We start from the raw sequence: 27,823 nt of genomic DNA, 5'->3' as shown, positions 1-27,823 counted from the left end.
CCTCCAACCTGGCATAACTCGATCCATCTCAATCCTCAACAACGACGACACGCAAGTTCCATTCACATCAGCACATCGGCCGCAACTGAAAACACCCACTACAGACAGCTCGCGATGCCGCCTGCCGCGAGCCAGAAGGGCACTGGCAAGAAGGCCGGGCCCGGCGCTATGCGACAACGGAGCCGCAACACGACTCCCAGCTCCGTCGTCCCGTCCGCCAGCTTACCACCCATCGAGGCCGTCGATACCGAGTATCTCGAGCTGCGCGTAGAGCAGTTCCGAAACCTCAACTATGATGACCTAGTCGACCAGGGCGCGTCCAATGCCGTCATACCCGATTCCAAGAGCCTTGATGGCATGATCGCACGCCTCCAGCGTCTACAGGAAACCATAGACAGACGCAGCAATTTCTGCGACAGGGGCATGCGGATATTGGCCAGTACCCGCAAGCAATACGTCAACGAGGTTGAAGAAAGCACCGACGCCGCTGGAAAGGCCGAGGGGGATAGCAAGAAGACCAGCAAGACAAACAAGAAGAAGAGAAAGGCGGCTGATACCCTGGCACCCCCCCAGGAAGGGGGAATCGGTAGGTCACCCACTACCTTTTGCTTGGCCCGGTGCAGCTCAGTTCTCTTTCAAAATTTTCCCGCCTGGCTTATTCGTGGGGCATGGGAAGCCCACGGGGAGCTCACCTCATCACCGCGAGCGATTCATTGTCTTCACCTTGTCGCGAGTACTGACCTTGCCCGCTACCGCAGAACGGTCATCCCCGCTTAGGGAATCCACTAAACCACGAAAGCTTTCGCGCGACTCGGCCAGTTCTTCCCTGTCACCCGTCGCACCTGCAACGCCATCCGCAATGGAAGTCGACGAGAAGACCAAAAAAGAAGACAATGAAGAGGAGGAAGAGGAGAGCTCAGAAGACGAGGGCGCGCCGCCCAAAAAAGCACAACCGGCTGCGCACACCTTCGGCGACGACCCATCCACCTTCCCCGACCCTACCGTCTACGAAATTCGCCCAACGCATTCAGGCATGCCCGATGAAGAGTTGAAGGAGATTTTCTCCGTTGCCGTCTTCCCCAGGACCGACCTGGCCGATCTCATCGCTGGCGACCCTCCCGACAAGGACTTTAGTAGTGCCAAGCCCACGAACCAAATCAGCTTTTCAACCTTCTCGACGTACATGGAACCGTACTTTCGCCCGTTTACCGAAGAAGACCTAGGGTTTCTCCGAGAGCGCGGCGATCGCGTCACACCTTTCCACATGCCCAAGAGGGGCAAGAAGCACTACACCGAGATTTGGGCAGAGGAGGATGGTGCCATGGCTCTCGACAAACCCCAGAACGCCCGCGAACAATTGGCACCTAACCAACCCCGTGGCGCGATTGACAATATGGATGACGAGGTTGCTGAGACAGACAAGTTATCAGTCGGGCCGTTGTTATCGCGCTTGATGCAAGCCATGCGACCAGAGAACCGGCCCCAGGCGGACGAGGACAAGGGCCCCAACGGCGTCCCCAATGGAGACATTGCCATGAACGGTGGTAGTGTGAACGGGGAGTTTGGAGATGCGCAGCAGAGTTTCAGCGACGATAAGGCGCCGCCAGTTCCTCCTGCATCCTTCATGCCTGAGTCAAACTCAGAGGCTTGGAAGAAGGCTTCGCATCCCAAGCTGGAGTACACACAGGTCGATGAGCGAATCAAGCAGGAATTGAGACACATCGGTTTCCTTCCTCAGGAGGGCAATTTCGAGAGCGAGTACGACGGCGCATTCGACGACGAAGTGGCGGCCAGGCTGCGCCTGCTGCAGGGTCGTTTGCGTGAACAGATGCTCATCAACGGCGCGCGCAAGGCTCGACTTACAGAACTCGTCAAGGAACGCATGGCGCATCAAGAGTACCAGACGATCCTCGAGGACCTTGACACACAAGTGCAGGCTGCATACCTCAAGCGGACGCGCACGATGGGCAAGAGCAAGAAGAACAAGCGTCCTGGCGGAGCTGGAGGCGGCAGTCATGCTGTTGGCGGCGCGGCTGGCATGGCGAGGCCAGGCATTGGCGACTTGACCAAGACCCTAATGGAGCGCCGCAAGCGCTGGATCGACACGATAGGATCTGTGTTCGACGACGAAAGCCTAGGCAAGGTTCCCCGCAGTTCGGATCCCGACTCCTCAATCTTCAAGGCAAACGTCATGTCTGACCTGATGAAGAGGGAAAAGTCGCAGTGGGACGAGGAAGTCGAGGAGGAGTGATTTGCAGGCGGTGTTGGGAAAACGAGGGATTGCGACAATACGTTATAACTAGCACTGGCGCGTATTTTGGCTTTGATTTTGCTTTCAGGGGTTTGGGAGGCGAACTTTCGGGCGGTAGTCGTTGGTTCAGGGCCCGGCTCGGCAGACGGCGTTGGGGGCTTGATAAAGACTTGGTTATCAGTAGGCTGAACAGTAACTTGGTAGATGGTTGTTGTAGCGATGAAGAACTGAGGTACCAATGTTTATTGGAAACACTCTTCGAGGCTGCAAGCCAAACCTTTCGAGCATCGCCTACTATGCGGTGCCCTCTCCTGCCTAACTTTTCTTTGCAAAGGCATTTATGTGGCAACTGTGAGGTCGCGAGCTCCATCAACTGTTACTGACGTGTCCCTGACCATCTCATCTCCAAAGCCACATATCTAGTCAGCGCCCTCGATGAGAAGTATATCTCTAGAAACTTTTGAGTGGGTGTTGAGACGGGCCAGTGTCGTCATTGTATGGGGGACGGGTGGGGGCCGGTCCGCGCGCGTCGGCGAACAAAGATGAAGGATATTTGGAGCCGTCGGCAGGGCACTTCAGAGGGTACGGTGTCTGGTCTTCTAATGCTATGGGCTGCTGTGGTTCAACATATGTTTTGTGTGTGTGCGTGTGTTCACGCGTTAATATGCCGTCGGGTTTGGTTTCTGCAGGTGACCAAGGCTGTCTGTCTGTAAAAGCGTCTTCAAACCATGATAATGCACCCTGGTCTAGAGTAAGTTCGGCTCATGTTTTCCGTACCCGAGACTACTTTTCGTACTGTGTTCTTAGAACTAGAGCATAGGTAGCCATGAATTTTGTCGAGCAGAAGGCGGTTGTGGAAGTTGGTAGTTCCGTTGACTTGGTGGCGCGTCTGCATCTACTTCGTTACTTATCGGCTTTATATGTGCAGCTATCACTTCATATCATACATTGGCCGAAGTTATTCCTAGCTGTGTATTCTGGACCGGAGTGCTTAAGTGCCATGGTATCGAACATATGGGATTGGTGTACGTCTGGCGTCAGGCAGGTTGGGGTTTGAAGGATGCGGCAACAGGGTGGTGCCGATCAAGGCACCTGCAAATATAACATCTCAAAAACCGGAATGGCTAAGTCACGTCTAGACTGTCGTCTTCGGTATCACATACCCTCAAGTGAGGAATCATTGACCTAGGCATCAACGCTTACCACATGCACACCCTGAACAGCCCTGCCTGCTCAAGGAAGGTTACAGAACGGGGGTTTCCTACAAAATCTAACCATTGATCCAGTGACTTTGAAGTTCTGCACGATGCACCGAGTTTACAAAACAGATTCGGAGCTTCGTAGGTGAAGCCTCACTGTGAACGGCGAGCAGACGTTATCAGGCTGGTGCTCATCGCATTGGACTTCAACTCACAAATACAGTTTCCCCTCAGGATCCAGAGAGAATTGCCTTCCTGAATTATTTCCCCACACAGTGGGTTTACTCCCAGCACTTCAAATAGTCACAATGGGCATCCATGGTGAGGTCAGGTCGGTGGACTAGAGTTACCCTCGACAATCGAGCATCACCGCGTCGGCGTGTGCTGTTAAGTGTGGTTGACTTTCTGGTGCATTTGCTATCGCTTTGCTGGTTGACGACGCGGACTATGTAACAATCGGTTCCTGGATTGTGGGGGTCGGGTGCTACTGTATCATGCATCTGAGATGCTGGGGAAAAGAACGGAGAAGCAGTGGGCTTAATTAGTGGGAACGGCACGGACGGAGTTCACCGGTCTCTCTTGCTTATCTCCTAAAATTTGGATGTAATGCCTATTAGACAGACGAGAGGATTGCATTGGTGGTTTGGCAGTCGCACACTCAAGGACCTTCCCTGTGCGGGGTAGTGGAAGGCGTCTTATCATCATCCCACCTTTTTTATCTGGCCGCCGGTCCAGGCCCGAGGGTGGCGCGGGCGCGGGCGCTCCCTCAACGGCCGCTCGCTATCAGGACTCTGTCTCTGTTCCTGTCCTGGTGCCGGTAAAGACCTCTAATCTCTAATTTCTCTTCTTACCCAACATACGTGCGACGCTCACCGAGAAGATTCTGGCTCGAGACTGTACACATTCTGCCCGCCAGGATGCATCTCGTACCAAAAGAGGTTTGTGCCCAAGTCAAGCACTCTTACACATCCCTGTCGCCTTGGCAGTCTGGTTGAACCGCAACAGCAGTGTTAACACAGGACATCGTGATTACAGCTAGATAAGCTCGTCATCTCTCAATTAGGCTCCATAGCGCAGCGGCGACTCGCCCGGGGTGTCAAGCTGAACCACTCCGAAGCAACGGTACGAAATCCTCCGTTTATGGCTTCGGTGCCGCTGTTCAGGACCGCGTGCACTAACACTCACACCGAAAGGCATTGATCGCAAGCAACTTGCAAGAGCTCATCCGCAATGGCAACCACACCGTCGCTGACCTCATGGGCCTGGGGGCCACCATGCTGGGCCGCCGGCATGTACTCCCCTCCGTGTGCAGTACCCTCCACGAGATCCAGGTTGAGGGCACATTCCCCTCGGGGACCTACCTCGTGACGGTCCACAACCCCATCGCAACCGACGACGGGGATCTCGCCCGCGCCCTGTACGGCAGCTTCCTTCCCGTGCCCAGCAACGACCTCTTCCCCATGCCCGAGGTCGCCGCCTACGAGCCCAAGCGGGCCCCTGGCGCCGTCATCACCGCCGTCCACAAAGTGAAGCTCAACGCGGCGCGGAAGCGCATCCGCCTCAGGGTGAAGAGCAAGGGTGACCGCCCCGTCCAGGTCGGCTCGCACTACCACTTCATCGAGACGAACCCGCAGCTCGAGTTCGACCGGGAAAAGTCGTACGGCTACCGCCTCGACATTCCTGCCGGCACGTCGGTGCGCTTCGAGCCCGGCGACGTCAAGACGGTGACCCTCGTCGAGATCGGCGGCAACAAGGTCATCCGCGGCGGCAACCGGCTCGCCTCAGGGGGCGTCGAGCTGTGGCGTGCGACGGAGATCGTCGAGAAGCTTCAGTTGGCCGGCTTCGCGCACGCACCGGAGCCCGAGGCCATCATGGACTTCGCCGAAGCATACCACATGGAGCGCGCGGCGTATGCTACCATGTTCGGCCCCACCGTTGATGACCTCGTCCGGCTGGGGAGCACCGACCTGTGGATCAAGGTTGAAAAGGACTTCACCGTGTACGGCGATGAGTGCAAGTTCGGCGGCGGAAAGACGTTGAGAGAGGGCATGGGCCAGGCGACGGGGCGGCCGGATGCAGAGTCCTTGGACATGGTCGTCACCAACGCGCTTGTCGTCGACTGGACGGGAATATACAAGGCGGACATTGGCGTCAAGAACGGTATGATCGTGGGCATTGGAAAGGCGGGCAATCCCGACGTCATGGACGGCGTGACGCCTAACATGATTGTCGGCAGCTGTACGGACGTCGTGGCCGGCGAGGGCAAGATCGTCACGGCAGGCGGTGTCGACACCCATATACACTTCATCTGTCCTCAACAGGTGAACGAGGCCGTCGCGTCGGGCATCACCACGATGCTGGGCGGTGGTACTGGACCCAGGTGAGATCCTTCCTCGTCCTCTCAGTGAGCATATTCACACACTGGCCGTCAACTGACACGCTCCAACTCCGTAGCGCCGGCACGTCCGCAACGACCTGCACCCCCGGCAAGAACTACATGCGCGAGATGCTTCAGGCCTGCGACTCGCTGCCCCTGAACATTGGTATCACCGGCAAGGGCAACGACTCAGCGCCCGAGGCACTGCGCGAGCAGGTTCTCGCCGGCGCCTGCGGACTCAAGCTCCACGAGGACTGGGGTACCACACCCGCGGCCATCGACTCGTGCCTCACCGTGTGCGACGAGCTCGACGTGCAGTGCCTCATCCACACCGACACGCTCAACGAGTCCGGCTTCGTCGAGTCCACCATCAACGCTTTCGCCGGCCGCACCATCCACACCTACCACACCGAGGGCGCCGGGGGCGGCCACGCGCCCGACATCATCTCCGTCGTCGAGCACCCCAACGTGCTCCCCTCGTCCACGAACCCCACGCGCCCCTACACACGCAACACTCTGGATGAGCACCTCGACATGCTCATGGTATGTCATCACCTGTCCAAGAACATCCCCGAGGACGTGGCGTTCGCCGAGTCGCGCATCCGCGCCGAGACCATCGCCGCGGAGGATGTGCTCCACGACCTAGGCGCCATCAGCATGATGTCGTCCGACTCGCAGGCCATGGGCCGCTGTGGCGAGGTTATCCTCCGCACGTGGAACACAGCGCACAAGAACAAGGTGCAGCGCGGGTTCCTGGCCGAGGATGAGGGGACGGGCGCTGACAACTTCCGCGTCAAGCGGTACGTGTCCAAGTACACCATCAACCCCGCCGTCGCGCAGGGCTTCTCGCATCTCGTAGGGAGCATCGAGGTTGGGAAGCTCGCGGACCTGGTCGTTTGGGATCCGGCATGGTTCGGCACGAAGCCGAACTTGGTCATCAAGAGCGGCCTCATCGCGTCGGCACAGATGGTTAGTTCCTTTTTCACCTCTTCCTTCTTCCCTGCCTCTCCCCAAGTCTCGTCGATTGTAATGCTAACAAAACCGCGCCCAGGGTGACCCCAATGCGTCGATTCCCACGGTGCAGCCCGTCATCGCGCGGCCCATGTTTGCGCCCCTCGTCCCCGCGTCGTCGGTGCTGTTCGTCTCGGAGGGCTCCATCAGCTCGGGCGCCATCGCGTCCTACGGCCTCCGGAAACGCATCGAGGCCGTCAAGGGGTGCCGTACCGTCGGCAAGAAGGACATGCGCTTCAACGACAGCATGCCTAAGATGCGTGTCGATCCGGAGAGCTACGTAGTCGAGGCCGACGGCGTCGTGTGTGAGGCAGCGCCGGCCGAGACGTTGCCCTTGACGCAGGCGTTTTACGTGTATTAAGCTGGTACTACGAGAGAGTGGGAGAGTGAGATACAGATCCTCTGGAGATGGCTGGAGCGTCTGGTGAGGAGAAGGAGGAGAGAGGTCTCGAATCGATGCGGAAAGAAGTAGACCTGAAGTAGGAGTTTGTGTGTTTGATGAGGGGAGCATTCCAGAGCGCACGAGCTACATATATGGTAGCTGGGATACCTTCCAACGGGGGGAAGTGTAATTGATGACACATGAGAAGACATGATTCACCCAAAAAGCAACGCAGCAAACATTTCATTACTAAATCGCAAAAAAAAAAAAAAAAAAAAAAAAGGTTGCCCTTAAATGCCTGCTAAACTTTCCGTGGTCTGCCTGCTAGCAAACCCCGGTTCCGTTCACTGCGGAAGTAATATTTTCTGCCTTACAGCTGTTTGTGGGATTCGGTTGACAGACTGCTTGTGGTTGCGGTGCTTTGGCCAAGACGGGGGACCTTCTTGTGTTAGCTCATCGCCGAGATTGCCTTCACTCGAGATCACCAAACTACGCGCATAGGCAAGAATTAAACGTCCTTTCGAGCATGAACCTAAGGTTATGAGAGAAGGCCTGGCCGAGGTCGCTCAGCTTGCGTGCGGTCAATGGCCGCGCGGAGCATCATGCACCGCCTACTCGTACATATCGAGCTGAGGAGCCCGAGTAATGATCGATGTTTTTCAATTCATGTCCATCGTTATACATACAGGATGAAATAAACAGCAATTAAGCCAACCCAGCCCGAAGCCATGGACCCACACCGCCCGCCTCCAGCAGGGCGTTTTGTATTCCTTTCGCACATGTCCGTTGAGCCCCCCCATAAACCACGCCTTGTGAAATCATACACACCGCACGCAAGTGGCGGGGAAGGACCGAAGCAAGTGTGGTCCTTTCCCTTGTTTCCCTAGTCCACAGTGTCTCCTTAGTACACCTGCGCCAATACTCAGGCCAGCCAGGGGGACCGACAACTAGCCGCGCCATGAGGTATCATCTTTGCAAAACAAAAACCAGAAAGAAGATGAGAGCGAAACGTGAAGCAATCAAGCCTTTGCCTTCTTGGCCCTGCTCTTCTTGGTTGGCTCGGCCGGTTCGGCGGCGTCGGCAACCTTTGTTGATGTGCGGCGGCGCTTCTTGTCAGGGCTGGCGGGAGTGCCGGTGGCCTTGGGCTCGGCCTCAGCAGCAGGGGTGGCAGTCTTGCGCTTGCGGGTGGATGCGGGCTTCTTGGGAGTCTTGACGGGGGCGGGAACCTCCTCGTCATCCTCTTCTTCGCCAGGAGCATCAGCAGTGTTGGCCTGGTTCAGCTGCTCGGCAATGGCATCCTCAACATCCGGGACGACATCGACAGGGTTTATCTGGATGTTGTGCTCCTCGGCGTACTTGAGGGCGGCATCGTCGTCCATGAGCCTGGCTTCCGGGTTGCCACCCTGCTTGTAGGCGTGGACACGAGCCTGGTAGAGGCGGAGGTTGTACTGGTAAGCGTTGTTCCAGCCAGCCTTCTCGGCGGGGTTCATGGCCTTCCAGCGACGCTGGCCCTCCTCCTGAACGGCGCCCTTAGGGGCGGCATCGCCGAGGTCAAGAGCAATGATGGGACGGGCAGTCTGCATGTAGAGGAAGTAGGGGGTCAGGGGGCGCTTGGGAGCATTGGGGTCATGAGTGCGCTTCTTGCGCTCCTTCTTCTCCTCGACAGGTGCAGTGTGGTAAGGAGCACCGGGGGCAAGACCCAGGGCGAGGGGAGCCATGTTCTGAGCGACAGCATGGTCAAGGTTGACCAAGGGGTGGTCGATGCCCGGGATGCCTTCATTAGCAGCCTCGCCGAGAAGAAGGCTGGTCTGGCGGTAGTAGTCCTCAGAGAAGTTCTTGATCAACTCCAAGATAGTGATGAGACGTTGGTGGACCTGGAAGAATGTTAGCACGCGGTCTCGCTCAAGGCTCAAGTATATGAATGATGAGCAGTAGATGCAATGCGTGCTTGTAGCTGTCTTAAACTGGACTGGGTTGAAGCTCATATGAACCACGCCTCACGAGCAGGCGCGGCGTCAGGTTGAGCCGCGTAAAAAATAAAAAAATAAAAAAAAAAAAAAAGATGCTCAGTCCATTTGAGTGCAGTGTTTAGAGTTTGTAATGGGATTTATCGCGGTCATGACTGATTGACATTTGCAGGGCCAATGGCTCAATGGTCGTCAAGCATGCGCGCATGCAAGAATGGTGGAAGTATTGGATTGGGAATAACAAAGCGACGCGAGGTTGAGTCGTGATTAGGGCATGAGAGATGGGTGTTCTTACCGAGTCGCGGACACGAATGAAACCCTCGACATCAATGTGTCTCTGGGGGATCTGGAGGGGTTGCACTGGCTGAGCAGGCGCGACGGGGACAGCAGCGACGGGAGGCTTGGGGGCCTCGACGGCCTTCTTCGAGGGACGGGGCATTGTGATGGTGGCTTTTGAAGGTTGCGGTTGATGGCGTAGGAATTTAGTGCCGGCGAGCGCTGTAGAAGACCAAGGTGCTGCGTTGACGCGCGACGATGGAAGAAGCTGGACTGGGTTGGGTTGGGTTGGGTTGAAGGCTTTTTGGGTTTGGGAGGGGGCGGGCGACGGGAGAACGACTGTTGGGTTTTGGGGGGTTTGGTGCCTGAGAAAGCGAAGAAATGGGGGGAAAAAGGGAAAAGGCTGTGAGGTTGGGGGAGGGCCTGAGCCGAATATGTAGTGCAGACCGGGCGGGAGGGGTTTGGGAGTGATTTGACACCTCTCTACCTTTTCTGGGGGGGCCAAGTGGGAAAGGGAAGGGGAGAAAAAAATTCAGGCAGGTGCGAGGTGGCCGCCCCAAAATTTATGGACTGCTCGCCCAGTCACTCACTCTGGTCAGTCAGTTGCGCGCCCAGGACTCCTGTAACAATGTACCTTTTCTTGGGTACCTAGGTAGGTACCACCAGGCCTCACCTTCGCCCGGCTTTGCACTTTCGCTCTCGCTCTCGCTCCCTCTCTATCTTCTCTATCTCTTTCCCCCCCCCTCAGGCCGTCCTGGTGCTTACTCCCCCTCCAGCTGGCTACAAGCTGCCACTACTCAGTCCCCCCGTCCTATTTTCTTTTCTCTTCACTGGGGGCCACCCAATACAAACCTTCGTTCCCAATGTCAATCACATCATACGACACGTAAAATGCGCCCGACACCCCTGCAACCCCTCGCAAAAGAACGCATCCACCTCAGTGCTGCTAATCAGTAAAAATAAAAAAGGTCACCCAAGCGGCAATTGTTGTTGTGACCCTCAGCACCATTCTCTCCTCCCACCCCCCTTGCAAAAACAGCACGCGCTCTGCCAGTACCGGCGACCGCGACTGCGGCCTTTTGCTCCCAGCGCTTCCAGAGGCTTCCCGCTGGACCCTATGCTCCAGGGCCAAACGTCCACTTTTGGACCGAACTGGGCAGCCTCTACGCTATTCACCTGGACCATTGACACTAAATGGAGCACAATGGGCTCATCTCAACACAACGTTCTCCGGAGACACAAACACGCGCCCACACTAAAGAAAATGTCACCCTGGAGCACGTACAGCACACAACGGGGGGGGGACGGGCCCGAAGCTGCAAGCTTTTGCACCTCACCTGTACATGGCGTCTTGCATTACCTCACCGGGGGGGAAGGTGGTACCCCGTATCTTCGCGTCCTCCTCTCGCCTTGTGTGTCTCTTGTCTTTTTGCCGTACTCTGCTATTGTAAGTGTTGTTCTTGGCCGGCGAATACTCGTGCTTCCCCGGAGAAGTCGCACATTTTTTAGTCCATTACTGGGAGCTGGCTATTATTCCAAGCGTGTGCATCCTCTTCTCGTGGCTGTTGCTGATGCTGGGGTGCCCCAAATGCACCCATCGTCGCGCTGGTTGCCATCCTGATGCTCTGGCGATACTTCCGCTGGACTTCCAGCGGGGTGACAACGGCGATGGGATGCTTTTTCTCTCGTATCTGTGCTGGTTTTCTTCAAATGGCGACACCCACATTTTCTGGTGCTGCACCACCACACATCTCATTAGCGGGTATGGCCTTGTTGCCCAATGAGCTCCCTGCAATGGGTAGGCACCTTTTCCTCCCGCCTGAGTGGCTTCCGCTTACCGCGACCTGGGGGGGAAAAAGAGGGAAAAAGAACACGACACACCTGAGCACGAACAACAGCGACCGGGGGATAGGCACTGCACTGCCCCTCTGGCCCCTCTCTCTGCCCCGTTCCTTTTCCCGCGTTGTCCTCCTCGTCAGCTCTTAGCCCATCTTACTGACTGCCCAAGAATTAAAGCAGCAAGGCCTCTGCGAGGTTGGGTGCCTATATCCCCGCCTGTGCCTGCCTGAAACCTGGGACGGACGGGACTCTCGCCCTCATCACTCCACGTCAGCTCGAGCCAGAAAACTTCTCTCCCATCCTCTGCCCCGACAGCGGCCGACAGCGGCCACATTCTGAGGCCCTTCCCCACTGGTCTTCCTGTCGGTCCTTCAACATCCCACCCATTCCAGAGCATCAGGCCCCGTTATCGCAGCCAGAGCAGCTCGACCTCTCTCGAAGCTGGCTGGGCTGGTCTGGTAAGGCCGCCTGTTGCCGATCCCCTCTCTCTCTTCTACAATACTGGAAACTGGAGCGGCGCTCTGCCCTCCCGTTCATCGAAAAGCGCGGGTACCTTCGGTCAAGCAAGTTCGTGCCAGGCCCGTCTGTCAATCAATCCCTGAGGCCTGCTGACAGCTTGTTCACGACTGTCAAGGCCACCCACTTCGGCGGGCTCTGGGCTCACGGTGGACGATGGCTTGGTGGAATGCGGTGGTAGGGTTCGCCCAGAGGCCGCCCAGGAACTTGTCGCTCTTAGTGCTTGCTCAGCTCTGCCCAGAAAACAACCTCGAGCTGCGAGCGGCCCCGAGTGTCGCCATTCCCATCCCCAATGGCGCTGCCCAGCCCAACTACTGATGCCAGTTTACGCAAAAGCTCTACTGGCCTTCTGTACCCCCCCAGTACTCAATCATCAACCGCAGCAATTGGTGACATCCTTCAAAAGCGATCGTTCCATTCCCCTTACCCGCGACAGGATGTTCCTCCCTCTAGCCCTGAGTCCAGCGCTTTCGTTCCATCCGACGGTCGCCAGCCTTCGTAACTCCGAGGTTTGCCTTGAGGACCCCCTCCTATCCCAGCGTCCCAGTGATCCGTCGTCAGCTATGGCACTCCCCGCCATCAGTATCATACTGCCATTGCCGATGCTGTCACCTACCGTCTTCCGGGATGCATCGCACAGCACTCTAGAAACCGAGACCCCTTGTTGGGGCCTCTGAAAATACCAGTGAGCCAGCACACAGGCCGTCGATGTCGGATTCCCCCGTTCGCGTTGCCCCATGATGATAGTTCGCTGAGGACCGACTGCTACCTGCACAACGAGTGCCCTGCTCCGAACGGCGACGACCGCCAGCCATGGTCAAGTAACAGAATGACATGTGCCCCGAGGACGCTTATCCCTCGCTCCCCGCCGCCGCCTTGACAACTGCTTGATGTTTTGCACCGCAATTTCATTCGCCGCAGCCGCCTACACTGGTTACGAGGCCGTGACTTGGCCGGGCCAATATGCTACTGTGAACGCTGCTGGCATTGTTCACCTTGGGGGGTATCACCCATCACTTCTCCGCTTCTAGTGCTTGTCGGATCCCGAGGGCACTTGTAGGTATGATGACCGATGCTTGCGATCAGGGTGTCTAAACCCCAGTGATTCCTGTGCGACGGTCGAGGGCTTCTACGATATCTCGGCTGCTCTCGTTCATCCATTTCATCAGAGCCAAGAGACGGTCGGAATGCCCGGTTCCTCAACCGTGAGAAGGCCACGAGAATGACAACCCAAGTCGCCCTCGTACAACGAATGTCGGGATGCACTCTACGATACCCTTGGGGACTGTCCACATCATGACAAGCAGGGTTACATACTCACTCACGCCTAGAAGGAACTCGTCCTGGTGCAGCTCCATTGGCGCTGGTCCTTGTCCGGTCCGTGGCACACGATGGAGCAGAGAGCTCTGATGGGCAGATGCCAGACACGACTCCGTACGACTGGATCCGGGTTTGAACCGAATGGCTTCACGTAACCAGGACAGGAGACGAGAAAGCTGAACGTGCATCGCCTATTGCCGTGTAGGTACACTCACCACCTCTGGGCACCAGAGGAATTATTGGTGTGCAACGTCGACCGTCGCCCAACGCGTTACTCGCTTAATCACAACAACGCAAGATTGTGACGCGACTGTGTAGGTAGCAGTCACAACGCCCCCCTCCTAGTGTACAACGGCAATGTCTCACCTCGTTTCCATCCCAGGGCGACTTAACAAGCGGCCATTGAGAGCTGGGGGAGAAGGAGTTTCAACTTTTTGGCAAATTTACTTCGGTCGGCCATGTTAGAACAGAATGCTCAGCGTGCAATCACCATGCGATATCCGTACAATACTGATGAAAATACCAATGAGGTTACACAACTTGAATGCTTGCTTGCTTGCTTCACTTCGTGTGTACGCGCAATCGCCGAAGAGAGGTGGTCCGCTCTGCATTGAAAGCTATCCCTCCATGCTGTCCCACATCAAGAGCTGAGCTCTGCTTTGCCCCTCGCTGCCCCTCACTGCTCCTCACGGTCACCAGTCATCTCCCGCGACAGAGAGGGGCCCCCGGAAGCTGGCCTGACCGCCAACCGTCTCATCCCGTTTTGAAACGAGAACCCCATCAAAACTCGGCAGAGGGGGGAAGGTCCGCATAGCTGGTGGCAGCTCATTGGCGGCGGATCGGTTCCGCTACCCTCCATGGTGCACTCACTACCTAGGTAGTTATCTACATCGTACACTACCTACGTAACTATCCGATGGGGGAACTGTCACCCACGGGCGACCACCTTGTAAGTATGCGTGCCTTGGTAACTATTCGATGGAATAGAAGGCATTGCCAGTTTCTTCAATGCCTGTTTTTCCCCCCCTCCAAAGAGGTCGGAAGACGCCTCGGTCTTTCCGAACGCTGGTCAGCGCGTTGCTTAGCTCTTGACCGCGGTCACTCATCCGCAGCTTGATTGACATGCCATCGTGTTCACGTCTGTATTACGAGAGGAAAAAAAAGAACAAAAAAAAAAAAAGGTAAGATTGGTGAAAGGCAGTATGAGACGGATTCTTCTTGAGAGCTGACCCGAGGCAGACGCTTGCCCACTTCACTCAATGTGTTCTCCTTCCATAGCTCGCAAGACCGAATGTTGGTGAGAAGTGCGTCATTGCACATTTCGTCTCGCACATTTGAAGTCCGCCGCCACTCACTTCATCCCATCAAGCCCAACATCAGACATCCTACCAAATGAGCTACCGGGGCGCAGCAGTATCACGTCCCTCCTCGTACAGGGCACTCTCGTCTCTACTTCTCTTCAGCCTGGTCAAGGTCGCGAGTCCTAGGCGCGCCCGCCGGGCGGTTAACTAGCAGCTGCCAGCAGCAGCACCCCGACCTGAAAGTACCGACGATCAAACTACCTTACCTAGCTTACCGGATCAAATCCACACAGCTTGTGCATTGAGCTTGATGCAGACCCCTGCCCCATCCAATTTTGCGCCTCACGTCACCAATACTTGGTTCCAGTATGTGTTCCCCACCCGTTTCTGAGGTACCCCCGACCCTTTAGTCAACTAGCGGCGCTACTGGGCTACTAGCAGCCATCTTAATTCAAGCTCCAAGTCGGCATTGCTGGCCACTGGCATTGGTGGGGGGAGCGCCTTGGCGGCAGCTATCGCGCAGCAGTATGATGCCATGGCACCTGGGGGATTGGAACACAGACCACCGCAGAAAACATTGCGAACAGGAAATGGGACAAGGTGGGGTGAGAAGGAGGGGGGCAGCAAGCAAAAGCAACAGATCACGGATTGGACTGGCGTGGCCGGGACTACACGTAGATGGATGCTGTGGCCACGGGTGGGCAGTGCGTCCTTGGTTGTCGGGCCATCCTATTCATTCGAGCTGCCTCGCGTTCCTGGCGTCTGATGGCTCCAAGTGCTGGTGTGTATGTGTGTGTGTGTGTGTGTGTCCATTCCGTGCTCCCAAGAAGACAGTGACACGCCGTCCCCGTTGCCCCTCCACCGCTTCCAACCCTGATCATAGCCCCTCCTTTTCCTCTGCGGCCCCCTTGCTTGTGTCATATCCTGTCCTTATTTTATGACCTCCTTCCCTCCCGCCATCGTATCTTTCCTTTCTTTCCACGCGAACTAAACTGTTAGCAAACTGCCTTGAAGGTTTCGCGACGAACAAATAATCACATCTGAACACTACCAAGAGCAAGAGGCCACGAAGTACAAACCAACATGCTCGACGCCAGGTCCTACCCGCTGCTGGTCGGCCTGCTTGTGCTGGTCTGCCTTGCCCAGCCAACCTATGCCTTCGGAGCTGGCAACATTGCCAGCATCTCCAAGATCGAGGGCCAGAACTGTGAGCTTACCCCCTCGGCCAATGTCTGTCATTCGCACCACGTCAGCTAACCGGCCGGTCGCGCAGGGCGCCACGGTGACATCGAGGATGCTCTCCTCACTCTCGCCATGGCACGCGCCATGAACGGCAAAAAGTTCTCCAAGATGATGGTCTCCCGTGTCTACTTTGGCAACTGGCTGAGAGACTACTCCCAGGCCATCGATGTCGGCACTGTCAAGTCCGTCTCCGCCGAGGCCATCCGTCTGCTCCTCTGTGTCCTGGGTTTCCTGACCTTCGGCTTTGGCTCCAAGGAGTTCGAGGTTACGGCCGATCGCCTGGGCTGCTACCGCCCCGAGGACCACATCGACAACCCCAAGAACTACGCCGACAACCAAGATGCGCGCCAGTACGACCGTCGTCTGAGAGGGCCCGTCGATGAGGGTGTCGAGCTCGCCATCGACCCCGAGACCGGCATGAAGAACTACATCGCCAACGAGCAGGCAGGCATCATGACTTCTGCTGCCCACGTCCGGAACCTGTTTTCCCGCTGCATTGAACTTGCTCGAGGATACTCCCGAAACAAGAACCAGGCTGATCTCTACGAGGCGATGCGTCTCATGGGTACCGGTCTGCACTGCTTGGAGGGTACGTCAATGACATGACCATGCAAAGACTCACCACCGCCTTTGGCTCAATGAACTCGAACTGTTTCTAACGCCGTGGCTTGCAGACTTCTTCGCTCACAGCAACTACTGCGAGCTTGCCCTCATCGAGATGGGCGAGCGTGACGTGTTTCCCCACGTCGGTCGTGACACTCGGATCAGACTTAACGGAGCCAGAGACGAGGTCTACCCGATTGTCACTGGTACCTTCGGAGGTGTTGACTTCCTGCACTCAGTCACCGGCGAAGGTGCGTAATACACGACTGCTTGAACAACACGGCGGCTGACAACAACACAGTTTCCGACAAGCTCACCCAGAATGAGATTGAGGAGCTCGAGGGTACCCTCCAGGAGAGCAAGAACAACGACACGAGCATTCTGCGAGGCCTCTTGGACATGATTCCCGACGGTATCTTCGGCGGTAAGCACCAGAGCAACCGGGTGGACGAGCTCCAGAGCAACGCCACCTCCTCCCAGCTCCAGAGCATGCAGGTCTCTCCCAGAGAGCCTGAGGAGTACACCCGCTACATCCAGGATGTCTTCAGGCAAATCATGCCTGCTATCGAGTTCCACGATGAGATCCTGCAAGGGATCACCGAGGCCATCGAGAAGATCCCCGTCTTGCCCAAAATCCTGGAGCAGCTCGAGGAGCAGCTGTCCAAGTTTGTCTTCTCCCTCATTGCGCCCTTCATCCTCCCCGTCATCAACCAGATTCGCAACGAGCTCCGCACCGGCTCTGCCGAGATCATTGAGAGCAGTGAGAGGGAGCAGCATATCGTCTTCGAGGATGACCGCAGCACCGACCCCACTCACTCCATGCTGTCCAAGGACCACTTCACCAACGTAAGAACCAGTTCCCCGCGATGAGTAGCTAGTATGAGAGCTTACGTCTTCACACAGATTCTGAACGAAGTCGCCGGCCGCTGCGCTGCTAAGACGCTGCACTGGGTCGTACCCCAGCTCATGGAGGCCATTGACGATGAGAGCATTGATGTTAATCGTACCCTGAACCGCATCATCTTTGGTGTTCTGCACCACCCCGCTCAGCGCGACATGGGCGAAGACGGCGCCCGGGACGGACGTCAGCAGATCTTCAAGTTCATGGAGGAATGGTGGAACGAGATGGACAGGAGCCAGCAAGACGACTACCGTCGCAAGCTGACGCGCGAGGGTGTCGAGCGTGGCGAGAACCACAAGGAGGGAGTTCACGATACCGGCCACGGCCACGGCTGCAGCGGCAAGCTCCACATGCGCAAGCAATTTGGCGAGCCTACGACCTGGGAGGACAAGGTTGCGGACCAGGCTGCCGGTGCTATTCTCGAGGGGGTTTCTGGCGGGATCGCCAGCCTCATGGAGCAACAGACCGGAGTCAAGGTCCCGCAGTACAAGCACCAGCAGGAAGAGGAAAGCAGCAGCGGCGGCGGTGCTGGAGGTCTGATTGGATCCATTCTTGGCGGTGTTTTTGGAAAGGATGAAAAGGAGACCCAGCATAGCAGCCGCCGTGACGACGACGGCGGTTACACCCAGACCACAACCGAGTACGGCCACCACGGCAACAAGTACGGCCAGGCCGAGTACAGCGAGACCCAATACCCCAGCGGTGGCGGTCGCTCCGAGTACCGCAGATACGAGCAGGAGGATAGCCAGGGCGGACGCGAGACTAGCGGCTACGAGTATCAGCAGACTACAGAGACCCGGCCCTCATACGGCGGCGGATATGAGCAGCGTACTGAGACCCACCGATATGAGGGCAACACCGAGTCTGGTTACGGCGGTGGTCGCCGTGACGATAACGAGAGCGGCTACGGCGGTCGTCGTCAGGAGGAAAGCAGCTACGGCGGCCGTCAGGAAGAGAGCTACGGCGGCGGGTATGGCGGCGGACGCCGTGATGACAACGAGAGTAGCTACGGCCGACGGGAGGAGAGCTATGGCGGCGGCTATGGCGGCGGACGCCGTGATGACAACGAGAGTAGCTACGGCCGACGGGAGGAGAGCTATGGCGGCGGACGCCGCGATGACAACGGGAGCAGCTACGGTGGCCGTCAGGAAGAGAGTTATGGCGGCGGCTACGGCGGCGGACGCCGTGATGAAAACGAGAGTAGCTACGGCCGACAGGAGGGCGGTTACGGCGGCGGACGCCGCAACGACGATGACGATGAGCGTCGCGAGGATGGCGGCGGCTTCGGCGACTTTATCGGCAAGGTAACGGAGAGATTTGGCGACAACGAAAACAACCGCAGATGGTAGGCGCGCGTTGTAGCTATTTCTCTTGATGGTCCTTAGCTTTGACACGGAAGTCGCGCAGGGAAGGCGAGGCGGTTGTGCCCTGGTCGATGATGATGATGATGATGATGAACCGGTGGGCTTTTTTAACTGGCAGACGTGTAGCTGGGGTTAACCCCTATGGGTTACAGGGTTCACGAAGAGCAGTAGCGACAAAGAAAAGGTCTTGGTTTCGGCGATGAAAGTTGGTCGAGCGCGGATGGTGTTGGTGAACCCTTATTCCGGAGTCGATTCTCTTGATTGCGTGGCCGGGGTGCCCAGTTCCATTTAACTTGCACGTCCCCTTAAACGGCAAGTCTCTGTGTGCTTTCGTCCCGTCGTCCCGTCGTGCCAGTAAGGGTACCAGGTGAATGAAGTCTCGTCGAAAACGCGCCAAATTGCGGCGCGAAGAGCCTGTGGGCCGGGGTGTTGTTGGCCCATCATTTGCCGCAAGCAGGCACCGCTGGGCAGGCTCCGAACCCCACAACCCATCTCTGTCTGATCCGGAGCGAGGGCTGCCCGCGTGCCGCCCGCTGTCTTGCCGTCGCCTGTTCAGAATTGAACCCCCCAAAGCTAGCTTCCGCGATGACGCGCTGTCGCTGAGAGTTAGATGGGTGGTTTTCCCGCTTCTTTTTTTCGGTACGGCTAAACTGGACCGCTTTCTGGGCCGCGGATTGTCGAGGTGACGGTGTTTGTGATCATCGCCCCCCCCCCCCCCTTCATACCATGACAAGCGAACGTAAGCCCGATGGGGATGATCCTCTCGTAGGATGGAGGGTGGGGGAAGGGCCGGACGGGACGGATTCCGTCGTGGATGATAAGAGAGTCCTGGTAAATTGGTCTTCCTCGCCGGTCTGTTAGTCAGGATGATCGGCTAGATGTATATAGTGGATGAAGTCTCTCTCCATCAGTCTGTCCCTCATCGAGTTGTAGTACTTATAGCTGCTATAGACTCCCCGTTGAAGCGAATCAAGGAGGAGCAGCCCATCATACTCAAGAGGAAGGCGGGCAGACAGCCAGACAAGATGCAGCCCACGCAACCCCTCCTCCCCTTCTTCTTCTCCCTCGTCCCCTTTCTCTCTCCCTCGGCAGCTCAGTCCTCCGGCGCAGGGTCGACGACCCGCTACTGGGACTGCTGCAAGCCCTCCTGCGCCTGGCCCGGCAAGGCCACCCAGCTGGCCGCCGGGCCCGTGACGACCTGCGACCGCAACGACAACCCGCTGTCCGACGGTGGCTCCACAAGCTCCGGGTGCGATGCGGGGGGGAGCGCGTACATGTGCAGCGGCCAGTCGCCCTGGGCCGTCAACGACGACCTCGCGTACGGGTGGGCAGCCGTGAGAATCGTCGGAGGCACCGAGGCTGAGTGGTGCTGCGCCTGCTACGAGCTCACCTTCACGAGCGGGCTCGTGACTGGGAAGAAGATGATCGTGCAGACCACGAACACCGGCGGGGACTTGGGACAGAACCATTTCGACATTGCTGTGAGTTCGCATACTGCTTTAACCCTTCACTTGCATGCTGGCCGTTTACCGTTGGCTGTTCGGAGTTGCGGTATGCCTGGTGGTGGTCCATGACATACAGTTGACCCCACGCCTTGACAAGAGCCGGGAACGCGATCGGCCATCCAGCATGCAATTCAAGATCAAGCAATAGTTCCAAAAAGAAAGAAGAAGGAGAGATAAATAAGTAAGAAAGAAAAAACAAAAAGCTGACTAGAACCGTCCACAGGTCCCCGGCGGTGGGGTCGGCATATTCAACGCTTGTACGGATCAGTACGGAGCACCAGCCAACGGGTGGGGCCAGCGGTACGGCGGCGTCAGCTCCCGCTCCGAGTGCGATGGGTTCCCGGAGAAGCTCAAGGCCGGGTGTTACTGGCGGTTTGACTGGTTCAAGGGCGCCGACAACCCGGCGATCTCTTTCAAGCAGGTGACATGCCCGGCGGAGCTCACCAACAAGAGCGGCTGCAGGCGACAAGGGTAGACGAGCATCTACCTCGAAAGCATGGGCGCAATTCTTCCCGTCGAGGCTGGATCCCATCCGTAAGTGTAGTGTGTAGGTGCGTTACAAGCTCTTGTGGCACTGCATTCTGGTGGACATGGCCTTGCACTGCTTCTTGTGTAGAGGGGGGCGGGAGGGAGGAAAGGAAATAAAGGCCAACCCTTATTTCGAGCAAGCTAGGTCTCGACCATGATATTTGAGACCACTGTGATAGGGAGGCTTCGTAACAAACCGCTGTCACGAAATAGAGCCTGGAGGCTTGGCTCCCCGATCTTCTCCCGACCGGCGTGCGCAGAGTCCCCGTCTCTTTGGGGTTTGTGGCAACGCATGCAAACAAAAATTATTTGGGATAACTTCTCCCTACGTTTTACTTAGGCAAAGTCAATTGGAACCACTTGGCAAGCTATAACAGACGTGCACTAACCGTTTTGATGCCCGCCGTTATCGAGTGCTATTGACAAGATGGGCGCAAACCATGGCTGTGGGCTGGGCAAGCGAAGGGCGACCCTCGTGTTTTCGGGGCCACAGCTCTGCAACCCCCAGGACGCATACAGCCAAGACAGATGGCCATGAAACTCACCTGAGTGTAATACCGTCCGCCCAAGAAATATGACTGTCGGCACAGACCCTGAAGGCAAACCTCTCTATGATGGCAGCTGTTGCGAGATGTTGATAAGGTCGGCCACGCTCGATAAAATCAGAGCCGATCAGGAATCGTACATTTGCGCTCCCCTCTTCGTCGGGGGGCATATTTGTGTAGTAGTGGGTCGTGCCGCGCTGACGAATCCGATCCTAGGCGTGCGTATAGCATGACGTAGGGACGATCATCGGCTTCTCTTGCCGGATGAGACAAGGGATGGCGCCCGGCCGCGGCTAAGAGCCTGTGATATACCGAGCGGTGAGCGCAGTACAAGGGAAACGAGGGGGGGCAGTTCGGCATTTTCGGCTTACCTGGAAGAAGCGGCGAAGGGGTCAGACAACTGATTAATAACGACTCTCGAGATCCTGTTACAGTATCATTAAGACCGGATCAGTTTCGTCTAAGCATATGGCATCTGTGACTCTGTCAACAAGGATCGGGCTGCAAAACAGCCGTCACAGGCGTCAGTGTCCTAGTGGATGGCACCAGCATGGATGTGAGGGGTACTTGGTGTCAATACTCTCCGTGTACCCTGCTCGTACAACGAAGTGGCTCTGCACGGCATAGCAAACATTCGGGAACTTTCTCAGAATCGCATCGCAGTAACGACAATTTGCCCGGCCATAGTGTCAAGGTAAGGAGTCTGTTGTCGATAGGGTGCTCCCCTAGCGCCATCATGGAAGTCGACATTGAAGGATGCCAAGGCGGGATGCCAAGGCGGGATGCCAAGACGAGATGCCAAGACGGGGAGTGACGGAGACTAGAAGGCAAGGCACCGTCGCTAGAAGTTTTCCCTGTAGGCTGTATTGCCGCGGAACAAACATCGTTGGATCCCGGGTGCTGAAGTTGGCATCGGTATCCATTCCAATCGTTGGCACAAGAGACGTTCTTACCCGACTGTTGAACGACATTGGCATGCAGGCCGCGCAATCTACTTTTTCAATAGTCGAGCGTTGAGAGGCGGTCCGAGTGTGGGCACCGCGGCCGAAATTCCTCTCGTGCAAGGTCAGTGAGTTTGCTCGGAGCTGCGTACCTCGTACGATATCATGGTCGGCCAAGGGACAAATGCCGTTGCTATGCCATATGACATGCTCCAAGGTTCCCAAGGCTTGCCAGGATAAACGACGCGAAATGGGCATGTGTCACACATGCAAGACCCACGAGTCGAGGGTTTGTTCGCCTGTTGAGAACACAAGAGGCGTGCCGTATCGCTGGGAATCCCAATGGAGAAAATGCCGGGAACGACCGGGCGGCATAGTCGAGGTGGTGGACACATCGATCGATGCGACTTGGTGCAGGTCAAGGTCGACAATTGTCGGCACAGGTTGCCGCGCATGGCGTTTGAGCCTTTTGGGGCGGGAAAACGCTATGTCGAAAGGGTGCGTGGGAATGCCACACCGCGCGTCAGGAAAACAGACCCGGCACCGCTGGGAGCATACCGTCTTGGATCGTTGAACCGAACATTGCCGCACCATCGCTGCAGACCATGGACCAAAGAAGAGTCGTTGACGTGACGGCCCTCGTTCCCTCGCGTCTCCATTGCGACAAGGCATACATGCAGTGATAGCACGGTATCCATAGCCGAGAAGTCGATGGATGGAGAGACAGGAGGACGTCTGTCTCTTTCTCTCCTGGTTCTTAGCTTCTGAAAGGGCGCTTGCTGTACGAGTGGTTCGGCAAGGGAGGGACCGAGTCAAACCGACGAATGACGGAGAACGGGAGTCGGCACGGACGAACGGGGGAGACCGCTGGGAAGATCAGACAAGCTTCGAGGCAATGAAAAGCTTAGCAGCGATGACCTGCGGTCTGATGATCATCAAGCGGATCGTGCTGGGTGCCGATGCGTGTATTGGTACAATGTAGACAGGCTAACACGGCAAGGTAGCGTAATGTAGAGAGATTGTCTGACTTGTTGAGCTCGCAGCATATGTCGTGACAAAGGACGACGGCACAAACGGCAACCGCGTGGCTGACTTGCGGATGCCAGGGTTTGTTGGCGGTGGCACACCTATCCACTCGCGCCGCCGGCAGGTGCGGCAGGTGCGGCAGGTAGGTGCAGGGTGGAGGCCTTGGGGGGTTCATTTTTTTTTTTCTTCGGGCTTGACTGTTGCCGGTTTGGCGGCTGACAGTGCCTGTTAGTTTCAGGCATCCCATTCGGACTACGGTGTCTACAGCAGACTGCAATATTGAAAGAGGACCGCTATAACGAAAGAATAGATAGATAGAGATGAATATGTGGATAGGTGGATAGAGAGAGAGAGAGAGAGCAAGAGCAGCTGGCCTCTGTGTCTGCTATTCGTCTGGGATCAACCCATACATCTTGGTACCTAAAGTAACTGAGCACGCGGGTTCGAAACAGCCACCGTCGGTTTCTCAGAGGCAGTCAGTATTGACGGGCAGTGTATTTTGCAAAAGCTGAGGTAGGTGCTTGCCCGCTCGGCTCCGATACTTAGGTAGGTACTACGGTACGCTGGTAAGGGAGGTGGATAGGTAGGTAGGTAGGTATCTCTGTTAGTGGGGCACGGATCTTGGAGGAGACGAGAATACTTAGCCGCTACCTCGAGGAACTCTGAACGGCCTATATTGGCGAGGCCCCACTCCACCAACTTCGCCCGCCCACCAGATGTTGGCGCACCTTTGGTTTACATCCGTCTCAAGCCTTACACCTCGCACCCCGTCTTTGACCCACATAGCATTTCCCTTTCCCCAAATAATGGAGCGTTCCATTTCTGGTTACAACAAATACTCGCTCACTCGGCGAGGAAAGGAAACAAAAGAGGGAAAAAGACTGGATGACTGACGCCAGCATAGCCCGAACACGCACAATGGCCGTCCGGAACAATGTAACCACGACAAAAACTTTGGATGGACTATAACTCCATGAGCATTTGACCGGGTAGGCGCATGCTCTCTCATCCTGACATGAGCAAAGGAAAAGGAAAAAAACACAACGACAACAATGACGAGGGCGAGGATAGCCAGGACAGGGGGCTGTGCAACTGTTCTATTGCCTCCTCTTACATGTATGTACCTTACCGTACCTACCTCCCAATGTAATGCTCAGCAGGGTCAGGCAGTTATGGGGGTGTGAAGACTCCAAGTACCTACCTCCTGGTGCGCGCCTCTCAGTGCCCGACACACTTTATTACCCAGCGCCTTCGCTACGAATAACTGTTTCCAAACCCTTTTCTCTCTCCCTCGCCCTCTCGCTCTCTTACCTACTCCCTTCTTCCCTGCCCCCTTCTTCCCTGCCCCCTGCTTTTGCTTTGCTTCCCCGGCTCTGCTGCTATCGCATCATCCGTCCCGTCCGCCAGCTTTCATCCAGTCTATCCGTTCAATTCAATCCATCATCCATAATCCATCCCACCGAAGCCGCCCGCACACAAACACGCTCACACCCCCGACCTGGATCGGGTTAGACCTGGTCCTGGTCCCCCCCTCATTGACGAGATCAGTGTGCAAGTGCAATACCTAGTGCACCGGCATCGCACTAGGAACGAACCTGATTTGAACCCCTCTTGGCATTGAAAATCGCGCCGGCCCCAGCTCTACATTGATACTCTCTCCCTCTCTTAGCTCGCGACTCCCCATCATCTCTCTGCCTGCTTTCTTACCAAATCCAACCCTACAACTAGGACCGCATTGCGGCCCTTTCCTGTGCAAGACGTTCAAATTCAGGTGCCGAGGCTCATCCAGTCCATTCCAGCCCGACAAATCCCCGTATTCCTTCGCCTTACCGACCGATCCGAACTGCAATCTACTCGTCGTACCCGCCTCGCCTGTTCAGTTCCCTAACCCGACATCCGCAGCCAGTCCGCCAACCCGTCCACCAAAGGTTGATGGTTTCAATGCCCTCAACCAGTTCGCTGAACATGTGAGAAAAGCATGTGTAAGTCATTTTTGGAACACTCTCGGATCTATCATCTTTGAATATGCGCAAAGAAAGTCGACGGTCCTGTTCAACCCAACTAGGCCAGCGTTTGGCAGGCTCTGCTTCCTTCGTTGTCAACAAGTACCAAAATGCACACAGTCTTGGCGCCCTTTGCTGACGTCTCGCAGCTCTCGAACAGGTTCGAAATGTCGTGTATGTCTCGACCAATTTCTTGTTGTGTTCGCTGCTGTTGAAACCCCCCTCAATCCGTGCTTGCCGTTGATGCACGCTGCCCTGTCCGATGCTGGCTTTCCGATCATGGCCACACCATCCCGTAACTCTTGGCCCGGTGTCGCGTTACCTCTCAAACGTTGCTCTCGTGGGCGCATCTCGCCGCGTTGCCTCCCCACCATCCACTCTCCCTCTTCACCGCTCGATTTCAGCGCCTTTGATACTAACTAGCCGTTGTGCAGTCTGCTGTTCAGTAATCCTGTCTGGTCAGGTGCAAACACCATCCCATCGACTCTCATTAAAAACATCACTTCTCTCTCGGTCGGTCTTTCAGTCGCCTTGGTCTTGCCCCTATGTCTTGGTCTAACCCAGCGTGCAGACTTCCTTGGCCTACCAAGATACCATCTCAGCAAATCTCACCACACTGAGCTCTATAAACTCCGAAACACAGGATGGGGTTATTCGAGGTCTGCTCTACGTGCCAGACCTCAGCACCAGCGACCCATGTTACGAACAGCAGTACGGCATCATTCCTCGAAATGCCACCACCCAGGCGAGCCTGCCCCCCACCAACTACAACTTGATTGCTCTTGCGCCATGGTTCAACACCTCTTGTACCAAAGCCTACCTTGCATCCGCCCGCCTCGACCCCATTCGCGCTTTCGTCTTCTACCGGCCCGACAATTCAACGAGGGAGCCACAAGACGCCGACTCGCCCTTGTGGGATCTCGACGATGGCGGTGCCTGGCGTTACCAGAACCGATATCCTATATTCGCCATATCTGGCGCCGAAGGCCACAAAATGATGCACCAACTTAGTCTCTACTCTGGCAACATATCCCAAATCCCTCACGGAGACCAGATAGCGCAAAGATACGACCCCCATGACGACGACTATGTCCGTATATGGACCGAGCTGACGGTGAAGGACCGTGGCAGTGTCCCCGCAATGTGGACCTGGATTCTTACAGTTGTCGGCGTTGTATTGTTCATTATTGCCTGTCTGTCGCTCACAATGCACCTAGTGCAGCGAAGACGCAGAATATCACTACGTAGGAGGGTTTTAAGTGGCGAAGTCGACTTAGAAGCGATGGGCATCCAACGCGTCACAGTGCCAGTCACTCATGTCAAGGGCTTTCCATTATTCACGTACAGTTTTCAGCCGGACATGATTGGTACACCTTCTACAATGAGGCCTGCGAAATCGACCAGGTCACCGCGAAGCATGCGGGCCGATCAACGCACCATATCCGAGTCCACCACAAGCAGATCCAGAGCGAGGAGAGGCAGTCAGAACAGCGCGACAAGTACCGTCGCAACGAATTATCAACCGCAATGCCATATCTGCCTGGAGTATTATGTGGACCGAGAATCCATCATTCGAGAGTTATCCTGCGGCCACATTTTCCATCCCGAATGTATCGACGAATTTCTCGGCCTGAACAGTTCGCTATGCCCGATTTGCAAGAGGAATATGCTACCACCCAATTACTGTCCAAAAATCTCCAACGGCATGGTACGCCGTGAGCGGGCGATTCGGCGTTTAAGGGAAAGGGTAGTGTTCGACGAGTCAGACAACGAGGATGCGGAGGTGAAGAACAAAAACTGGGGCAAGTGGCTATTCGGCACGGACAAAACGGCATCGTCACCGACAGAAACACCAATGACATCCGTCATCCCCTCGAAGCCTCCAAAGGCAGGTCAAGATGCAGCCAACACTAGAACTCCTTCGGGCCTGGAGGCCGCATCCTTGTCACGAACACTTGAGCCTACTCAAGAGGAGCAAGAGGATTCGGAACAACCCTCAAGTCGATCCGAAGGTCGAGAACCACCGCGACCGCCGCCTCTGCCAGCTGCGGTAGCTCAGCACTCTCATCGAAACAAACGCCATTTAATAGGCGGGTCGCGGGTTCATGCTCCTTCGCCGAATGACTCGAAGCAGGCCCACCAACGACCAGAAGGGCGTAAGAGCCCCTCGGCGTTAGCACGGGCGCGGATGAGAGCGCTCGCAGGCTCACCTTTCGATGACCCGGATGGACGCTCACCAGCATGTAAGTATTGGGATGTTAAGAGTTTCGAATATTTATTAATTGAGACTGCAGGGAAACGCTACGTCGTAAAGGTCTTCCCAGGCTTTTCATGACCCGGAAATCTCACAGGCATTCTATTCAGTTTGGCTTCGCATGGTGCAACGGCGTTTTGGGTTCAGGCAGAGGGACTGCCTCAGGGGCGCATTTTGAAAAGAACATGACGGAATATGATGATATATACCAACGACACTCCCTCACTACTACCCTCTGACAGGGTGATGAGGAGACAGATTCACTTCTGTCGCGATGATTAGATTCGGCGGGCTTGAAGACGCCCTTAACAGTTATACTTTGGCATGGGAACGCTCTTCATGGGACTTGGCCTGGAGTCCCAACTTTTTGGACTGGATATACCCCATTGGGAAAGGACATGCATCTAATGGCGATTTGGGGGTGCCACGCATGTTATTAAAAGTTTAGTGTATGATGGTGGCCGCCGATTTC

General features: G+C 56.2%; 8 protein-coding genes across 8 annotated transcripts; 6 read left to right on the top strand and 2 right to left on the bottom strand.

Moving 5' to 3' along the window:
- Nucleotides 1-2,569, top strand: LY79DRAFT_546082 (histone acetyltransferase subunit 3). Its single transcript, XM_060557213.1, has 2 exons — nt 1-586; nt 759-2,569. Exons 1-2 carry the CDS (start codon nt 115-117, stop codon nt 2,249-2,251), a joined length of 1,965 nt encoding a protein of 654 aa, XP_060416772.1. The 5' UTR covers nt 1-114; the 3' UTR covers nt 2,252-2,569.
- Nucleotides 2,570-4,367: 1,798 nt separating this feature from the next.
- Nucleotides 4,368-7,199, top strand: LY79DRAFT_510551 (urease; the record flags this gene model as incomplete). The annotated part of the gene is made up of 5 exons (XM_060554175.1): nt 4,368-4,388; nt 4,486-4,572; nt 4,644-5,830; nt 5,905-6,796; nt 6,879-7,199. The coding sequence occupies 5 exons, from the start codon at nt 4,368-4,370 to the stop codon at nt 7,197-7,199; spliced, it is 2,508 nt and encodes an 835-aa protein (XP_060416771.1).
- A 1,040-nt stretch (nt 7,200-8,239) lies between these two features.
- Nucleotides 8,240-9,626, bottom strand: LY79DRAFT_667757 (uncharacterized protein; the record flags this gene model as incomplete). Its single annotated transcript, XM_060563429.1, has 2 exons — nt 8,240-9,094; nt 9,483-9,626. 2 exons carry the CDS (start codon nt 9,624-9,626, stop codon nt 8,240-8,242), a joined length of 999 nt encoding a protein of 332 aa, XP_060416770.1.
- Nucleotides 9,627-10,710: 1,084 nt separating this feature from the next.
- On the top strand, nt 10,711-11,465 carry LY79DRAFT_546070 (uncharacterized protein). Its single transcript, XM_060557212.1, has one exon. The coding sequence runs from the start codon at nt 11,084-11,086 to the stop codon at nt 11,447-11,449; it is 366 nt and encodes a 121-aa protein (XP_060416769.1). The 5' UTR covers nt 10,711-11,083; the 3' UTR covers nt 11,450-11,465.
- Nucleotides 11,466-15,161: 3,696 nt separating this feature from the next.
- Nucleotides 15,162-18,642, top strand: LY79DRAFT_546060 (heterokaryon incompatibility protein Het-C). Its single transcript, XM_060557211.1, has 5 exons — nt 15,162-15,646; nt 15,713-16,270; nt 16,356-16,535; nt 16,586-17,130; nt 17,188-18,642. Exons 1-5 carry the CDS (start codon nt 15,523-15,525, stop codon nt 18,532-18,534), a joined length of 2,754 nt encoding a protein of 917 aa, XP_060416768.1. The 5' UTR covers nt 15,162-15,522; the 3' UTR covers nt 18,535-18,642.
- A 932-nt stretch (nt 18,643-19,574) lies between these two features.
- Nucleotides 19,575-20,529, top strand: LY79DRAFT_667755 (family 45 glycosyl hydrolase; the record flags this gene model as incomplete). Its single annotated transcript, XM_060563428.1, has 2 exons — nt 19,575-20,030; nt 20,278-20,529. 2 exons carry the CDS (start codon nt 19,575-19,577, stop codon nt 20,527-20,529), a joined length of 708 nt encoding a protein of 235 aa, XP_060416767.1.
- Nucleotides 20,530-21,533: 1,004 nt separating this feature from the next.
- LY79DRAFT_91971 (uncharacterized protein) lies at nt 21,534-22,554 on the bottom strand. Its single transcript, XM_060565219.1, has 2 exons — nt 22,081-22,554; nt 21,534-22,027 (listed from the first exon to the last, which is right to left on the bottom strand). Exons 1-2 carry the CDS (start codon nt 22,324-22,326, stop codon nt 21,701-21,703), a joined length of 573 nt encoding a protein of 190 aa, XP_060416766.1. The 5' UTR covers nt 22,327-22,554; the 3' UTR covers nt 21,534-21,700.
- A 2,061-nt stretch (nt 22,555-24,615) lies between these two features.
- LY79DRAFT_91806 (uncharacterized protein) lies at nt 24,616-27,657 on the top strand. Its single transcript, XM_060565218.1, has 5 exons — nt 24,616-25,076; nt 25,247-25,271; nt 25,532-25,610; nt 25,669-27,340; nt 27,392-27,657. The coding sequence occupies exons 1-5, from the start codon at nt 25,073-25,075 to the stop codon at nt 27,430-27,432; spliced, it is 1,821 nt and encodes a 606-aa protein (XP_060416765.1). The 5' UTR covers nt 24,616-25,072; the 3' UTR covers nt 27,433-27,657.
- Nucleotides 27,658-27,823: the final 166 nt, after the last annotated feature.

This window comes from Colletotrichum navitas, assembly GCF_030913465.1.
Source record: "Colletotrichum navitas strain CBS 125086 chromosome Unknown LY79scaffold_14, whole genome shotgun sequence".
NCBI classification, from domain to species: Eukaryota; Fungi; Ascomycota; class Sordariomycetes; order Glomerellales; family Glomerellaceae; genus Colletotrichum; species Colletotrichum navitas.
Note: the sequence above shows the minus strand (reverse complement) of the source record. Positions and strands in the feature narration are given on the sequence as shown.

Excerpts from the sequence above, each read along its gene's own strand:
- LY79DRAFT_546082 (XM_060557213.1), top strand. The coding sequence starts at position 115 with ATGCCGCCTGCCGCGAGCCAGAAGGGCACTGGCAAGAAGGCCGGGCCC. Across the intron at positions 587-758 it reads CCCCCAGGAAGGGGGAATCG|AACGGTCATCCCCGCTTAGG; the intron begins GTAGGTCACCCA and ends CCGCTACCGCAG.
- LY79DRAFT_546070 (XM_060557212.1), top strand. The coding sequence starts at position 11,084 with ATGCTCTGGCGATACTTCCGCTGGACTTCCAGCGGGGTGACAACGGCG.
- LY79DRAFT_546060 (XM_060557211.1), top strand. The coding sequence starts at position 15,523 with ATGCTCGACGCCAGGTCCTACCCGCTGCTGGTCGGCCTGCTTGTGCTG. Across the intron at positions 16,271-16,355 it reads CGGTCTGCACTGCTTGGAGG|ACTTCTTCGCTCACAGCAAC; the intron begins GTACGTCAATGA and ends CGTGGCTTGCAG. Across the intron at positions 17,131-17,187 it reads CCAAGGACCACTTCACCAAC|ATTCTGAACGAAGTCGCCGG; the intron begins GTAAGAACCAGT and ends GTCTTCACACAG.
- LY79DRAFT_91971 (XM_060565219.1), bottom strand. The coding sequence starts at position 22,326 with ATGCCCATTTCGCGTCGTTTATCCTGGCAAGCCTTGGGAACCTTGGAG. Across the intron at positions 22,028-22,080 it reads CAATGTCGTTCAACAGTCGG|CACCCGGGATCCAACGATGT; the intron begins GTAAGAACGTCT and ends TGCCAACTTCAG.
- LY79DRAFT_91806 (XM_060565218.1), top strand. Across the intron at positions 25,611-25,668 it reads AAAACATCACTTCTCTCTCG|ACTTCCTTGGCCTACCAAGA; the intron begins GTCGGTCTTTCA and ends CCCAGCGTGCAG. Across the intron at positions 27,341-27,391 it reads GGATGGACGCTCACCAGCAT|GGAAACGCTACGTCGTAAAG; the intron begins GTAAGTATTGGG and ends TTGAGACTGCAG.